This window comes from Vidua macroura, chromosome 5, assembly GCF_024509145.1.
Source record: "Vidua macroura isolate BioBank_ID:100142 chromosome 5, ASM2450914v1, whole genome shotgun sequence".
Taxonomy (NCBI): Eukaryota; Metazoa; Chordata; class Aves; order Passeriformes; family Viduidae; genus Vidua; species Vidua macroura.
In genome coordinates, this window is record NC_071575.1 from 58,021,364 (window position 1) to 58,039,283 (window position 17,920).

The window sequence follows — 17,920 nt, forward strand, 5'->3', positions numbered from 1 at the left end:
GCTACAAACACAGAGGGCTTTCAGGAAAACTGCCCTGACAGTCATTTGCATTTGTTCTGACAGCACATGTTACAACACTACTATGTCATGCAGGAGGTTAGAACTAAGCCGAGAATCATTTTCCCACACCTCCAGAGTTTGGATTTCTAAAGAGGCTGTTACAATATGACAAAATATGATTAAATACCTCCAGCATTTTTCATGAGGAGGAAAAATTTTTAAAAAACTGTTGAGAATAACATACACAATCATCTGGTATAAGAAACCTAAGGTTTCTTACCATCCTCCTCCTAATTTAGACCAGAAAATCAAAACTGAAATGACTGTATTCCAGCAGGGGCTGGAATTTACCCCCTCTGAAATTTTCTTTAATTATGGTTTTCCCTCTCCTGGCTTGGTTTGACAATTAAGTTTTCTCTTGCTGAAAATGTTACAGGATTCTGTTTTTATTGCAAACTGGAAACTAATGAGACATTACCAGATTACACTTTCAGCATACTGGTGGAACATTTGAAAGAATATCCTGAACATTTAACACACTCAATTCCTATATATATTCTAAATGTGTGAATCTATGTGCTAAAATTAGATACCTCAATCCATATTAATCCATCAAAATATCTATGACTCCAGCACTTATATACACACACCCAAAAACCTACTTTATGGCATTCAGATTTGAATGAGAGTAAATTAGCATTTTCACCCATGTCATTTTTATCTTCAGAAGTTCCTTAACAACACTTCTCCAAACAGCTTGCTGATGTCCCTAGCAGAGCAAAAAGACTCCCATCACTAGAATAACTATGTCACACACTTGTTATGCAAGATTAAGGGCTCTCTCAGTTGTCGTAAAGCTAAAATAAACATGGCTTTCCTCCCACCAAAATATTTGACAAAACTGCAAATGTTTTGTCAATTACCAGGATGCATAATCAGATGACCTAGTCAGCACAGATTTATTATTAAAGGCATTGTCAATCACAAGAATTTATTATTAATATTCAATAATTCTTTAGGACTTTTTTAACTACAGAAAGAAAGTATTATTACTTCCAACTGTTTAATTTAAGATCCAAGTGACTTAGAACTGCAGCAAAAAAGATTTCAGTTAAATTAAGAAAAATACAAAAATCAATAGTGAAAATATTGCAATAAATAAAGCTGTTTAATGTACAAACCAATATTCATGTAAAACGAAGAAATGAGATCTAGAGTAAAAGTCTGAAGTAAATACAGAATGCTACTGAAGTAAATATAAATGTAGTAACAGTGTAAGCATTTTTTATAGGAAAATTCTGCAATTGTGTGTTTATTTCTATATAGATTACTAAAGCCCAATTCATAGTGTTAGTTTTGAATCCTGTAATTTTATTACAGGATTTTTGACGTACTTCATAAATGCAATGTCCCCATTTCATTGATTCATTCCAACTTGAGTGCATCACTCAGTGTAACTTGAACATATTAGAAAGATTCAAATCAAAAAGCTATTTCAAGAAAAATCTTTGAAAGTTTTCGTATGTCTCTGAGGGAAATAACTGCTGTTAGCACTTAGCCATGACCACCACTATAGTGAAAGAAAAACAAACCTTCATTTTGCTGTTTTTCTTATGATATAGATACAAGTTTTTAGATGAGCTTTCACAATACAGTTTTCTGAGCTTCATACATTTCCCCCAACTATCTTCTAAGGCTGAAAGTTTTCACGATTTGTCTTTCTTCACCAAATACTCACAGGAACAGCTATGCTCTCCAATATGACAATCCTGACAACGTGGCAAATACATTAACAATCATCAGTCTCCAGATATAAGTTAGTGGTAAAGACAAACTTATTTACCATATTAATTAAATGGCCTATTTAACACGGAATATCAATTCTCTAATCACATCTCATTTGAACTTCTTATTTCAATTAGCAACCCTAAAGTCTACTAGAGACCCTACTGTTCTAGGATCATTAAGAACATTTTCATGATCTGTCAAATGAGGGAGTAAAAGGCAGAAACTGCAAATACTCTCAGGAGTAGGCCTCTACCCTACTTAGGAGATGATTAGGGAGAAAGCAGCAGTACTTCTCATTAGTTGCTTAGCAGTGAAACGTCCCCCTATGAAACAAGAAATGAACAAAGCAACAGAGGTGTTGCCATGCAAATGAGTAAATGGATAATCTATCATCCACTCAAGGATAACCTGTCCTTCATTAAAACTAATCAATCTGGATAAATACACTTATGGATATCTTGCATAGACAAGGTAGGAAGAATCCACTGTAGGTAGCCCCAATACATTGCTCTAGTCTACATACACAACACTTAAAAGTCTCACTGTATGTGTGTACGATAAACACAAGTACAAGAAAAACATTTTTAATGCAAACCAGATTAACATTATCATTTTTACTGTTAAACTTTACCTTTTATATCCATAGTTATTTATGACTTATTGTTAACAGTCAGTCATTCTCTTAATGCTTACAACTTATATACAAATCTGTAAATTTAAGATTTAACCCACATCTAAGTTGTTTATTTTTTCAAAAGTATATTCACACATAAAGCCACAAACTAAACACAAATGGACTTGTTGACACTACCATTGTTACCAATGTTGTAAGTCTCAGAAGAGCAGAGTTCTTAACCAGAAAAATTTGATTACTGTTGTCTTAATTTTCAGACCCTAATTCCAGGATGCCATTATTACAGCCACAGATGCAGTTTAATAGGTTCCCTTTATTTCAATTTCCCCACAACTGATTTAAAAATATCCATGTTTCATGGGTTACTTTTTTTGTTTCAGTGGTTTTTTTTTCCTGCGGGGCAGGCATCTTTTGTTTTGATGCTGTTACTTGGTTCAAATGTTCAATATAAAGTTTTCAAAAAAAAACATGAATTAAAAGAGAAAGGGAAAAAAAAACAGTTTCTTAAGCAGAAATCAAGATGATTCCTGAACTTCATTGACTACCCAAAATCTGGTTGCTTCTCAGTATATATTTAAAGCAATACAGATTTATAATTACAAACATTTATGATAAAATTAATGTATCAAATTATGCTTTGATTAGCTCATCCAAATAGTTAGATGAAAATGAAAATTATGTTTCAAAATCAATACTAATTCATAATTCAGTATTAAGACAAATCTTACCTATGTATTCACAAATGAAGACTACAAAAAAAGGAGTAACAAGATCATTTATGCCCTGAACATATCCACTGGCTGGATGACGTATTGCCCAGATAAACAAAATCCTTTCAAAGATCTGAAAAAGAGTTAAAGAAACCATCAGTTTAATTTAACAAGTGATAAGCACATTTTAAACAAAACACTTGTAAATTATCATAACCTCATAGAATTACAGAATATCCTGAGTTGAAAGGGACCCATCAGGACCACCGAGTCTAACTCCTGGCCCTGTATAGGACACCCCAGGAATCACTCCATGTGCCTGAGAGTGCTGTCCAAACACTTTTTGAACTCTGTCAGGCTGGTCTTGTGACTATTTCCCTGGGGAGCCTGTTCCAGTGTTCAACCACTCTTAGAGTGAAAAACCTCTTCTTGATATCCAACCTAAACCTCCCCAGCTCAGCTTTGTGCCATTTCTTTGAGTCTTGTCCCTGGTCATAAGAGTGAAGAGATCAGTACCTGCCCATCTGCTTCCTCTCATAAGGATATTTAAAACATCCTTGCAGATAAACTTAATATCATGGAGTTAAAGTAGTATAAAATCCATGTATACAAAAGCATAAATGAACACTGGTATTCATAACCAACTCCCAATGCTATGCAAGCTTCTCAGTTCTTCAAAAGGAAGCATTTTCAGGGTATTAGCACATGTTAAAACCAGCCTAGTATATAATTCAGTTACAGTAGTTAATACAAAGTAGCTCTTATTCACTGCAGCTTTTCCAGTAATATAAAATGCCTCTTTTCTCAAGGGAAAGAAATATGAAATTATCCTCCCATAATTTTTCATCTCTTTGAAAAAAGTATTCTACTAAATATTCTATTTATCCCTAAGTAACAGAAAAAAGGACTTGATATAGTTTAGATTTTTTAATAACATGCCCATAAAAAGAGATTCCACGAAAGTTAAGCTTGCCTAATACTCCAGTGTGGAGTCTTACACTCCAGGCATCCGCATACTAGATAATGAAAAACGTGAAACAATCAGGAAATGTAGAAATAAGGCAACTGCCTGCCATATCACAGAACTTCACCCTCTCAACTCTGTAAACTGAAGCTTAGGTATCTGTAACTGAAGTTTAGGATCTGCAAAAACTCATGAGGCCAAACTATATCTCAGCATGAGAAGAGAGCATGGAAATCAGAGAACTTTTTTCTGACTCCATTTAGGTCTGTGTCAGGCTGTATCTTGTCTCAGTTATTTGCTTCTGAAGATACTACGTGCCTTTGAAAGACTGCAAATAAGCAGCAGAGTGAAAGTGGCTACATGCTTTGTCCTAACTACAGGCATGTAATCAGGGATATAAAATCTTCTGATTTTATAACAAAAGAATGTTTGCTCATTCATGAGAAACAAAAGAATGTTTGTTCATTCATGAGAGCACAAACTATATTGGTCTTCAGATCTGGCCTCAATACTAAAAGGAGGAGACATTTTAGAAGGACCGAAAGGATTCTATGGTTTGCTGCAACTCCAGAAGTCAACAAATGCTCAGGCTTCAAAAAAGCCAGTGAAATACCTGTCCTGAAAGGATGCAATAGGTGTTTATTTGTGAAGTCAGGATTATTTATACTCAATCTTACTTTAAGTTTTTGTTAGACTAATAAACTGACTGTTTTAATTCAATATTAAATAAAGACTTATTATTTAATTTAAAAGTCCTCTTGCAGTCATTTTTAAGTAAGGAAAGGTCTCGACATAAAGGACTCGCATCCTGGCGCTTGAAATTCCCATCACAGGCTTCCACATAAGTTTTCTGAAGCTGAAATATATTTGCACCTTCTGCTTTGAAAACAAGTCTCAAATACCAACACCTATCCTTCTCCTACAGGCTTTCTTTTGAGAGTCAACTGTCCTCCAGGCTTTATGTTTCCCTGGCTGAAAATTCACGGAACAGGGGAGACAATCAACAACAGTAAGTACAAAAAGTTTTGGTGGGCACTGAAAAACAAACCTCAGGACAGCTCACATCTGGTCCATTACAACACCAACTGAGTTTCAGTTTGTGTGCAGTGTGAGTTCAGAGATTAGGCAAAAAAAAATCATTAGCAAATCTTCCATAGAAGCCTCTTGTTTCCATTAGCCAAGATGCTTATTCCTTTAGATACAAATTCTTGGTACTAGTTCTGCCCTTTAAGCAATAGCCCATGGTGTTTCACTGTCTATCAATAACTGTATAAAGATTTTACACTCAGCCATTTACAACATGCTTTTACATTTTACATAATCATACCCTGATGAAATTACACTTATTTATGTAATATTTTTAGTATTACTGGAAAACTGCCAATATAGCAAGGTTAGTTTGCTCACAGCCACTCTGCCTCCTTCTGTCCATTGCCACTTCTACTTTCAGTAACAACTAGCTTCTCACTATTATCAGAGTTATAGTTCTGTGCTTCACTTCTGGAAAAGGACATGTTTAACATACTGCAAATACAAACAACTTTCTCAAAAAACAAATATCAGAACGATATGTTGACTAGAGAAACCTACTAAAGTAGCAATTGCAGAATGTAGAATAGGGTTATGCACTAGGCTAAATAAAAAACCCATGGTGTGATGCAAAATATGCACAGTCAACAACCAATCAAATTCAGTAAGAACAATCAATCAAAATACCCACTGCAGAAACTATAAAACAGTGTTTTCTCACGAAGGCATGTCTGAAGTCAAACAATTCACAAATTTGTACCACCAACTTTTCATTTCCACAGAACCTGGTAACATACAGTTTGCACTGCAAATTGAGAAGCCTATGGATTTTAAAATGTTTTTAAAATCCAGGTATAAGGGGAGTGGTGTTTGGATTTTTTGGGGAGGGTGTTATATTCTTGAGCAGGAAGCACCATTCAGTGATGGCACATCAGCTTTAATATCCCCAAATGATTCCTATCAGAAATTCTGTAATACACACTGAAATAGCATTTTCAATTTCCTACCCATTTTCATAAAGTTTCATTTACTGTTCTGAATCAATAAAAATGAGCACTGAAAACCTGAACAGCCGGCTGATTTAAGTTTCTATACAACACTCATGACTGTATTCAAATAGGACTCATTAAAAAGGTCACTTTCCCAAAAGGATCCCTTCTTGATTTCCAAACCAGCAACAAAAACTAGAATTATTTTTCTACTGTGAACTACTACATCTCATGAGATGTCATTACCAATCTATTATTCTCTTTTGAATTTGACTCTCATTCATAATTACAGCAAGAATTATATTCATATACATAAAGAAAAGAATCCATCAGCTTAAATGAAGGTTTGAATTACTTGTGGGTTTTCCCACCTCAGAGGAACTTCAAAACCTCCAAAGCCTTAATTCAAAAGCTTTTGAAAATTTGCTTTTTGTTTTCTAAGTAGAGGAGGGAAAGGAAAAAAAAAAGAGAAGGAGAACAAAATTTAAACTATTTTAAACTGTGAAGTTTTCTTGAAATTATTATGTATAATATGCAAGCATAGATGGGAAGTACACAGCCATGTGCTTTCCCTTTCCCTAGTTAAAGGAAGAAAAGATAATAAATTAGATCAGTCCATGTTGGCTAATCAAATTTATTACAACTAAATAATAAGTAGTCTTTAAAATAACTCGAATGCACTATATGAAAGACCACCTCCCACTCTTTTGTTCGCCTTTTTCAGGGACACTATTAAGTCACTTTTAGTCCTTTAAATCCTTGCTCCAACATTACCTCCTCCTCACTCAGGATCCATATAACTCACATAAAAAACAAACACTATAAACTGATACAAACACATAATAATGAGTTATTTCCGCACATCATATTCAAAACATCTTTTTCTAAACTGCAACATTTTGTTACAGAAACAAAATTCTGAGATAAGAAATTAAAACAGCCTTATTACCTCCAATTAAAAGTTCTTCGGCAACAGAGACTGATACCACCAAGAACAGCAAAAATCTTGCAACAGCAGCATTTGAAAATTTAAGTCAGGAGACTGTGAGGTTTATGCACATGCTGTCTTTCTGAAGCTTTAACCAGTGCTTTTGTCCAGTTCCATCAACTACAGTCTGTTAGTCTCATTCTATGGGAGATTCTTCCCAGTAGTGGTATCATTAATCTAAATCTTTACAGCATCAGAAGTACATACAAAACTCACCATAATATCCACAACAACGGTTTTGCACAGAGTGTCATCCTTTAAATCTGTCTTTGACCCTTACTCTGATTCCCTTCTCCTCTTTATAGCCCTTGCAATCTCACCTTAAAAAGGGGGGAGTGACTGTTGCTCACCAGAGACCAGCACCACCTTCTCTCGCTCTAGAAGAGTCAGCTCTGGGAACAACACACCCTATCTGCAAGAGCCTTTGAGATTAGGGAAGGATCGCTGTGGGGCTGAGGGATTCGGTGGTGCTGTGATAGGTCTCCAGAAACTCAGAAAGCAAGAGAAAGCAACACTGGAGAAATTGGGTCATATGACCGTTTCAGCATGTTTTTTACAATAGCATTAAGCAAGTAGAATTTGGTTAAGATCATAGAGGGAGTAGAAGACAGATGCAAGCCTATTCTCCCGGTAGCCCACAGATCTAATTAATTTCTTTAATAGTTTATTTCTTACCAGTATTGCTTCATTCTTGCCCCTTGATTGTACTTATACTACTCCTCAATTCATCCCTAGAACAGCGCAGGTAAAACACCACTGTGCAGAAAGCAGGTGGAAAGCCCTATATTTAGAGGTTTTTCTTTTGAAACACTGTACTGGGCTATTTCTTCAAACCAATTCTCCAACATGTGGAAGCACACTGCCATTAAACAAATAATTGGAACAATGGAAAATCAAATGAAAGCTAGTTCTGCATTTAAGTTCTCATAATGAACCAGATAATGTTCTATTTGGATCTATAATTGTATGAACAGAAGCTACATGGCAATACATTTGAAGGTCTAACTAGAACCATTAGAAAAGAGAGTAAGTTGAAGAATTAAACTAAATAATTAAAAGAGGATAATCCACACCATCTATGCTATGTATGACCTATATACTTCAAAATGAAAAGTCCCAAAGAGATTCAATTCCCCAACAATATAGGCCATTTTGACTAATATATTTACCATTAATCACATTATTATATATTTACATTAATTATCTAGTTACAACAGTAGTAAAACAATTTAAATAGTGTACTCAACATACAAAACTTACAAGGTTGCGAGATCAGATAAGGCATTCAAACCAGTTGTGCTACAAATTCAAAGAGAAATTCCCAAGTGGAACACTCTAAGAACTTCCAGACCTTAAATGCTTTTGACAAATACATGGAACCACAGGACTATGCTCTGGATTACTTAAGAAACACAGTATTAACAAAATACATAAAAAGGAAAAAAAGGGGGAAAAAGCCAAGGGCACAAGACCACAATAAAAACTGACAGATTCAATACAGGAAATTAATGAGGTGCCTTTGCTTTTATTACTCATACTTACACTGTTATTCTTAGCCTCTACTTATATATCTTCTTTTTTTTTTTTAACTTTTTAAGCTCGTTCTAAAGTCAAAATAGCAAGTGTAATCAAAATAATTAATAATCAAACTGTAATATCAGACTCATTAATAAAATGTTGTCTCTAACAAGAAGAAAATATATCATTCTTACCTCTGTTACTTTGGGCTGAAGTCTTAAAACTTCAGGACTCATGCGTGGTATATCTATGTGGATCTAATTAGACAAAGAAGACTACTGTAAAAGGAACCAATAGCACATTTTCTAAGCAGCATAATACTTAAAATAATTCTATTGGCTTACACTATTAGTTGTAATCCCATTGTACCATTACTTTTGGGATAACATGGATTTTTACTGTATTTCAAAACATACAGTGAAATCTTTAAGTTAATCTTTCAGTGAAGCAAAACTTAAAAACACATATATTTGTATTCACATTCTAGGATCCTTACATCACATTTTAACTATTTGGAAATTACAATCATATTGGCAATACTCATTACCTCAGAGTGATTATGAGTAAATACATACTACTACTTCTGTAAAGTCATATTCAACTGCCACTATCATAGAATCATTGCAGTTGGAAAAGACCTGTAAGATCATCAAGTCCAAATGTGCAAAGGTAAAAGAAGATTTTAGCAGCCATTTTAATGTATTTGACAATCAAGAAGAGAGTATGAAAATACCAGTATTACTAAAATTTTTGTTCCAAACTTCACAAAGGAGTTTTATGCAACAGAGTGCTTAAGTGATGATTTTGGGTTCTATTCACAAGCCTTATCTTAGTAATGCTATATACTTCTTGCTACTAAAGATTAGTCTTGAAACTGAAAGGAAGATCTCAGTTTCTTCTGTCCCAAGGAAGGCAAAAGTATCATTACTTAGTGTTACAAACTACTCATTTCAATACAAAACAAGAAAAGTTGTCTGCTTATCTGAGTTATCATTAAAGTTTGACACCCTTATGTTTATTGCACATCATATACAGTTTCAACTTCTTATGCAGAAGTTCGGAGCCAGTAAGAAACAGTCACTGTTGTACTTTCCCTGTCCATCTTCACTTATTTGAGAGAGGGTTTGAGCAGGAGATGAAAGATTTGAAAATGCAACTATTTTTAAACAGAAAACCATGGCAACAGTAATGCTAACATTAAAAGTATTCCACTATTTTGAATTTCAGATCAAAATTATTTCATATTTTTAATTCTAAAATTTAGGAAAATTATTAGAGGGCTGGCTATCTGATAAGATTAAAGAAACAGAAAAAAACAGCAGCAAAGTTCAAAAATCCTTAAGTCCTTTAGCAAGTGTTCTGTAGATAAAAGTCAATTCAATAAGGTGTTCTACCTGTCTGTAGGTGTCTTGGTGGTTTTCATCATTTCTGGAATCATAGTATTGTTCAACAAATGCAAAATACTCTTTGCGTTTTCTTTGTAAAGTGCTTTCTCTTCGGTCCACGTTTGCAGGAAGATAGCCCTGAAAAAAGAATGAAATTATAAAGATATTACTCTTGGCCTTACAAAAGGCACTGCTGGCATTTGATTACATGTGACAGGAGATCTAACAAACTGACGCAGTGCCATGTACTCCCACACAAATCTAAATAATCCTTTACTAAACTATTTTTTCTAATCCCTCCAACTCATATAAAAGTTCAGATATAAACACCTTAGAAAAACAGCTGCTTTTTTTTGCCTTTTTTTTCTACAAAATGCAATTTCTTATCAAAAATACTAAGATGGTGTTGATTTTTGAGGAGAAAAGCTTAAATAAATAAGTTCAGGTAAATTTAATAACATGAGTTATTAATATTAATAACATGAGTTCCTTAATTTCTATATGGCGAGTATTGGAGCAATTTTATTAAATTTTTAAACACTGTGTATTAACTCAATTGCCTTTAAGTTGGAATTATATACATTAGCAAGGGATGCTTGGATTCAATATTAGGAAAAACTTCTTCATGGAAATTATTATTAAGCACTGGAACAGGCTGTCTGAGGAAGCGGCTGAGTCACCATCCCTGGAGGTAGTTAAAAGATGTGCAGATGTGGCCCTTAGGGACATGGTTTAGTGGTGGATTTGGCAATGCTGAGTTTATGGTTGGACTACACAACCTTAAAGGTCCTTTCCAACCTATACAATTTTATGATTCTATACTAAAATAATTAAAAATGTTATTCCTGTACACTTTAATTATTTAGTTTATAATGACAACACAATAAGTACAAGCCATATTACATTCCAGATACCTTAAGAGGTAATTTCTTTGGCAAAATGAATTCCTTTAAGATATACAGACTTGTGTTTGATTCCAAGTACTTTAAATCCCACCAGCTTCACTTTTGCCTAAAGACTTTGTCTGACATTTAATATCCTGTCCCAGTGTTTTGTGTTAAATATTGAATTTATTCAATAAATTCATTGAATAAAATTCATTTATTCTCAACAGTAGTGTTCCCATTTATTCTCAACAGCAGTGGTTTCTTCCCTGTAGGATATCTTAGTTGGTTGCTTTAGAAAATAATTTATTTTTGAAATAAAATGTGATTGTTTGAAGCACACCGATACTTTCTCAGCAAGTCTTTTTGCCATTATTCAGTTTCAAAGACTGAACTAATCTTTCAATTCAACATGTCATGTTTGCTGTTCACTTTACAAATTAGGTTTCATTTTTAAAAGTTGGGAAGGCTTGCAACATATCAGCAGTGAATAAATTGGTGGAGAGTTTAATCTGTTTATTCATTAATTTCCTCCAAAGGCTTTTGCAAACATATCTTTAGTTTTGTTATTCAAAAGAGAAGAGAGCCTGTATAGTTCTTCTTGCTGTTTATATACAATGTACTTAACATTTTTGCTATATTTTAAAAATAAATAATGTCTTTTTTTCATATATATTGTTACCAGTAGACATGCATAACATCAACAGAGTATTATATTGAAAAATTGTCTTCATCAAACACTTGTTAACATTATTAACATGCTGACTATGTAACAAATATCTCAACTGATCAATTTCTTAAATCAGATTTTTAGAATTCCAATTTCTATGCAGTTTTACAAACGAGACAATCATCATCTGCCTCAGATACCACCAAGTATACTCCGTTCCCTGAAAAAAATTAAGTTTGGAATTTTTAAATAAGACTTCTGAATAATTTTGAAACAAACATATACGACTAAAACCTGAACTATACTTTGGTTTCTTCAGTTTTCTGGTTTTTATTTTAGTATTGCAATGCATCTTTAATCAAAATATCACTTGATTTTTAGGAACACATTTCCCCAGGAGCTCCTGGTGACTGTATAGAATCATAAAATGGTTTGTGTTGGAAAGGACCTTAAAGATCATCTAGTTCCAACCCCCCTTCCACTTGACCAGGTTGCTCAGAACTCCATCCAACCTGGCTTTAAACACTCCCAGGGATTACCATTATTACTCCCCCTTACCTGGGACATTAATAGTAGGCTCCTGTTAGGTTGCCACCAGAAAAAAGCATGGTGGAGCTTATGAAGACAAAAACTGAAAGCACTTTTCTTTCCCATTTGGGAAAGAAGATGAAAGAAAATGCTGCCTTACAGTATAGAAAAGTAATGATTACTAAAAGACTCGTCTTTGAGTTTCCAAAACATACTAAATGAGGACCACATATAGATAAGAAATCATGGAAGGACTAACCTAAGAAAAGCTAAGAATTTTCAAAATATTGCCATTTGGAGGTAGAAAACAAACAAACAAACAAACAAAAAAAGCCCGAGTTTTTTGAATCTCTTACTCAAAAAAAATCCACTTAATTGCTAAAGTACAAAAAGTGTAATCTGAAAGCAGGTTTTTGCAGAGGTATGGCAAGATGAAGTTGCAAACTGAACTGAAATAGGTCCTGGAGTTGTTAAAGTAACAGAACAAGAGAACTCTACACTTAGGCATTTTTCTAGACCAGGAATACTAAATTAAAATCAACTTCTGGATTTAAGTTAAAGCTCCTGGAAAGCCTATGCTCTTACAAGAAAGCAAGAGGAGTCAGCTCATGTTATATTTTTATAATTTGCATAATTCCAACTCTCTAAACCCCTGTGTCAGTCTTCTGATTCAGAACTTTAAAAATGATTATGCTTTAGTTTACTATGTTTCAAAGTCAACTTTGAGATAGCCATAATTTTTCATACTTTTAGTATTTTAAAACAGACATCCTAAACTTGAAGAGAAAAAAAATTGTCTTTTTTACAACCAAAATCACATATAACTTTGGGAACAGAAGTAAGATAAATTGTAAGCTCCATGCTTAATTTCAATTACAGCAGAATATTTGAATATCCACCATTAAACTGCATCTGCATTTAGCATTAGAAGGAACTAAGCTGCAAATTTAGTAGACCTCATCAACAAGAAAGACTCTTTCAGTCACTGGAAATCAGTGTCAATCTGAAGTAAATACTTTGCATTCCCTACAGAATTATTCTATAAAAAGCAAAGCTATTTAAGCCTACTCTATGAAAAATTCGATAGTGCTAAACTGGTGTGTGTATATAATTCAGAATTTTAAACAGTTCTTAAATGCACACGGATTTGCTGAGGAAGTGTCTTTCACAGCCTCTGGAGAGTAGGCATCACGAGAGTTCTGTTTCTTTTTAATACAAACATCCTCATAAACTTTCTCCCAACCACAGGCAGACAAACAACAGCTAAAATGCTTAACTAGTTGTCGTCACAAGCATTATAGCTGAAAAGATAGGACATGAAAAATACCTCTATGAAGAATAAACTGTACTTTTGCAGAAGAACCTTTTTAAACATAGCAAACACCAAGATGAAAAAAATCCTGTTCTGTAACACCAAACCCAGTGAATCATATATTTCCACAAGCTTCTGCCATATGCCCAACTGAAACACCTCCATGGTACTTCAGTCAACCTACTCCCAAACTACAGCCATTGCAAAATCCTCTGGTCATAGGGAGAAGATCAGTGCTCAGCCAGCCAAAAACTCGCACTATACAAAAGTGATTAGCTTTTTAATGAGGTTGTCTCTGAACTGCCTCACAAGTCTGAGCCAATGCCACAACTCAGTTGACACAGTGGTTCAAAGTTGTTCATCTTAAAGCACTATAGAAGAATCAGCCAAAAAAACCCTATACATCCTAACACTTCTTTTCCTCACTACAGTGTTAATCCTTTCTTGCAGTTACTTTAATATGAAGTCAGAATTAAGCCTTTCGTAGGACGCTGACAGTCTTTGCTTCCCCTATTGTGTGTCTATTTTCAAGAAAACTGTTAAGAATGTACTTGTCTTTGAACTCTCCACCATTCCATCAAAACTGGTTGAAAGAAGCCACTGTTGTCACAAGCCCTTCTTTCATAGAAAGCCAGGCTGAAAAATAAAGATACACAGCTGGCATGATTTACTACTACTTCTCATTCCCCTTCTTTCAATTTGATAGATTAATCTTGAAATTGAGTAAAAGAACATAACTTCCATTACAATTCAGCACCAGACACATTTCCAACCATCACTGATGGATTACAATTCATACAAAATCATTTGCAATGCTTGAAAAAGCTATTAGTACTAAATGCAGAGGAAGAATAAAAAAAAAAATACAACTTACTGAAAGAAGCTTCCATGCAATTGGACGAACCCGTTTGGGAATGCCAGACCAACTCAATTTTCGCAATTCATCTATTAAAACACAATGGTTTTATGAGAAGCAAGGAAATTACTACCAATTTACATACACAGATACATTCAAATTAACACAAAGGCATTCACAACAATGGTCTCCTTAGAAAATCCAGTGAATACAGAAATATAGGGCAATCCTAATGAATCAATAAAATACTGGATAATTGCTATCCATAGGGACACCTATGGTAATAGGCACTGAGTGTGATAAGGCAACTCTCTGGAGTATTTATCAGCATTACTTTTTGGTATACATGTCTTATATTGTCACATAAATGTATTATTCTTCCAAGTATTTTGAGATACATATGAAAGGAATACAGTGCATCAAAGCAGGTAAAGCAGTTGCAGTATTATTAAAGTCTACACAAAATAAGGAGCAGCAGCATATGCTTTCAAAAAGCATTAAGAAGTTCACAGTACTTCTGCACACTAAATATGCATGGATAGAGGAAGCATGAAAGCATGCTTATACACATAAACCCAAGAAACTTCACAGTTCACAATAAATTTCCCTCTTATCCTTCATCTCAAGGAGTTGAGAGGCATTGAAAGAATAAAAAAAAAAAAATGACCAAAGGATCAGTAACATTAGAAAAATATGACACTTACTAGAGTTCAGTGTGAACCAAAATCTCAAACAAATGTGAAAGCAGAACTTGTACAGACTATAAACACAGATTAAGAGATAAATTCAAAAAGTCACAGGCTGGCACAACAAATACACTTTATTATCAGTATGCTGTCACTGCAAACAGAAGGATTCAATGAAGAAAAGATGCAATACACAACTGAAACAAGCTTAATATGTTGTTATACTCCAGCTGTGATCATCACATACAAGCTGCCCAACAAGAACCCCAGACAGCAGCTGGTCAAATCCCTTTACCCTGTTTCCCATTTCTTGATCTTCTTTTTCCAACATGCTTCTAGTTCCTTTTCTATGCCCCATTTAACAAACCACTCCAATTATTTCTTCCCTTCATGGTCTCAGTTTTGCTACTGCTATACCCAAATGTGGCATTTCTGAAATGATTATCAGGCACTGTAAGTCTTGTAACACTGCACTTCCCAAAGTGATCTCTCAGTGCTTCTCTCCATGCAATGGCACTGTTTGGGCACCTCTCACACAATTCCCCCTTGACTACTTGTGAAATACAGGCATACCATAGGGTGCTATCTACGACTTGTGTTAGCTTCTCACACTGTGGTTTGTTACATACAGCAATTTCTCACATCACCTACAGTAGTTCTCCACACCCCAGGGAGTTTGCTCAGCCTCCAAGCAGATTTAGTATTGGCTTGCAGCCCCTACCACTTCTGCAATTCCACCCATGATCTGATTCCAAGTAAATCCCCACCACACCAAGCACTACAGCATAAGTAACAGTATCACTGGTTATATTCTTCTAAAAGCCAGAAAGGCAGGAACTGGTCAGAAGATGTAAAGGCAAAGCAAACATATAATATGAACAAGAGTAGAAAAGCAGTATTTTATATAGTTTATGAACAAAAACAATTAAAAAGATAATATCTGCCTTAACTAAACAATCTACAAATTACATATGTATTTCCCTTCCACCCCAAAGCATGACAGTTAGCTCCAGTCATTTTAATACCAATGAAAGTCCCAAGTCTTCAAAAGCAAAATCTCCAATTGTGCATCTTCCTGCCCTAATCCTCCTTGTGCAGTATTTATGAACAAATATGCTTTACTAGGTCTAATCTATTTGTGTCCAGGCTGAATGGAAACCAATCTTGTGTATTAGTTTATTAATTCCTTACACAATCATTTTGTTCAAGTTTCAAGTTTTGGCTATCTTTACGCACAGCCATAGCATTTACAAACTATGTAATTAGTATATGAAAAAAACAGAAAATAAATTGTAATTGAGCAACTACTTTTATTATTTTCTAGTAACACAACGGTCCATTCTCAACCCTATACCCACCAAACTCACTCTAATCTTTCACCTTTCCATATTTTTGCTCCACCCTTAACTTGACTCAATAGGAATTCATGCCCAAACATGGGCACCAACCTCTGAAAACAGCACATGTAAAGTAAGAAAAAGTATAAAAGAGGAAAATATGCAGATCTACTGTCACAATCAGAAATGTGAACCATATGATTTGAGTGACAGATCATCCCAAATCACCCAGTACAAAAATTCCACTTACTTTTAAGTAAATCATTTAAGGCCAGAGATAGGAAATACACAAGCACATTGGAACACAGCTTATTTTCCCTCCCTTCTCTCCTGATGCTATTCTACAATGAACATACATTTCCTTTAGTTTGGGATAGCTTGGGCTATCACGTAATTCCAAACAGTAACACACACTATGGGAGTGGGTTCAAAAGGACTACTCTTTCTGGAAGGAAATCTCAGCACTGGACATGGAAGTGAAAACCAGACACAAACTATGGGTTTTTTTATAATATAACACTTACTTGAAACAGATTCTCTATTTATCCATCATGTAGCACTTAGAAGTGAATACATCCCTACATTCTTCTATGCTGAACACAAATAATTATTTATGTTGCTTTGCCACTGCCTTATCCTCCTCCTTTTTACACCTAGATTGTCTGCTGGGCCTACAAAATCTTTGGTGATGTGCCTTCTCCCAATATATCTGAGAAAAACCATTTAAAGCTAGTTTTTATATGTTTCTAAGTTCTTCCCCAAACTTTCTTTTAAAATTCTTCCATTCATTTAGCCTGACAGGATTCATATTCTGCTCTGCTCTCCTTATTTGACACAGAACTTTACCTCTTGGATTGTATTTAATAACCTTCTATTGTATTTAATAACCTCCTCTGGTCTGTTGTCATGCCATCCTTCTGAACTTTCTCAAGGCTTTTCTTTCTGGTTTTGCTTTCATAAGTGGTACTGTAATTGCTTTCAGGACAGAGGACTGTTAGACAGATGATTGCACAACTGAGAGTTAAGTCAATTCCATTACAAACCATTAGCCCTGGGTATGTGATAGTTATATTTCTTCACACTGACTGCTGTCCTATATCATAGTCTTCTGAAATTCCAGGATCTCAGACTAATCAAAAAAAAACATAGAATTCTGGCCCTAACTTTTCACTACAGTGAGTTCAACTACTATTTTGCCAGTGACAAAGAGCACACAGTAAAAGTCACAGGGGCTATGCAAGAATTCTTATCAGGTGCAGTAGCAAACCCCAAAAGCACACAGTCTGACCCTTGCATGACACTATTGCTAAAGTATCAATTCACATTACGCTTTCCTCTGATGAATCATCACCAAAACAAGAGGAAAGAAAACAAAGGACCCTGCCTTTTCCAGCAGCAATTACAACAGCAGGACCAAAGTTGCTCCTGGAAGACTTAGTCTAACTCTACTATAACATAAAATAAAAATGCTTCTGGTGATGAGAAAAAAAAATTGAAGCATATACACAAGAGTACCATTTTAGACATACATAAAAGACTGTCAGTGAAGCTAAATTCTAATACTGCTGTTAAAATACATTAATTTACATGTGCATTTTATTAGACAAACACAACTAAATTTTTCAGCAAATGTCTCTACTAC

The 17,920-nt window shown here is 34.6% G+C and overlaps 1 protein-coding gene across 3 annotated transcripts in view; it reads right to left on the reverse strand.

Moving 5' to 3' along the window:
• TBC1D22A (TBC1 domain family member 22A) overlaps positions 1 to 17,920 on the reverse strand; it is a 137,984-nt gene that overhangs the window by 104,104 nt on the left and 15,960 nt on the right. For all 3 annotated transcript variants that reach the window (XM_053977549.1, XM_053977547.1, XM_053977550.1), the window contains exons 5-8: positions 14,274 to 14,344; positions 10,015 to 10,143; positions 8,815 to 8,877; positions 3,151 to 3,265 (exon numbers count right to left, since the gene is read on the reverse strand). In XM_053977549.1, the coding sequence (XP_053833524.1) occupies positions 3,151 to 3,265; positions 8,815 to 8,877; positions 10,015 to 10,143; positions 14,274 to 14,344 (378 nt within the window). The remainder of the gene's footprint in view (positions 1 to 3,150; positions 3,266 to 8,814; positions 8,878 to 10,014; positions 10,144 to 14,273; positions 14,345 to 17,920) is intronic.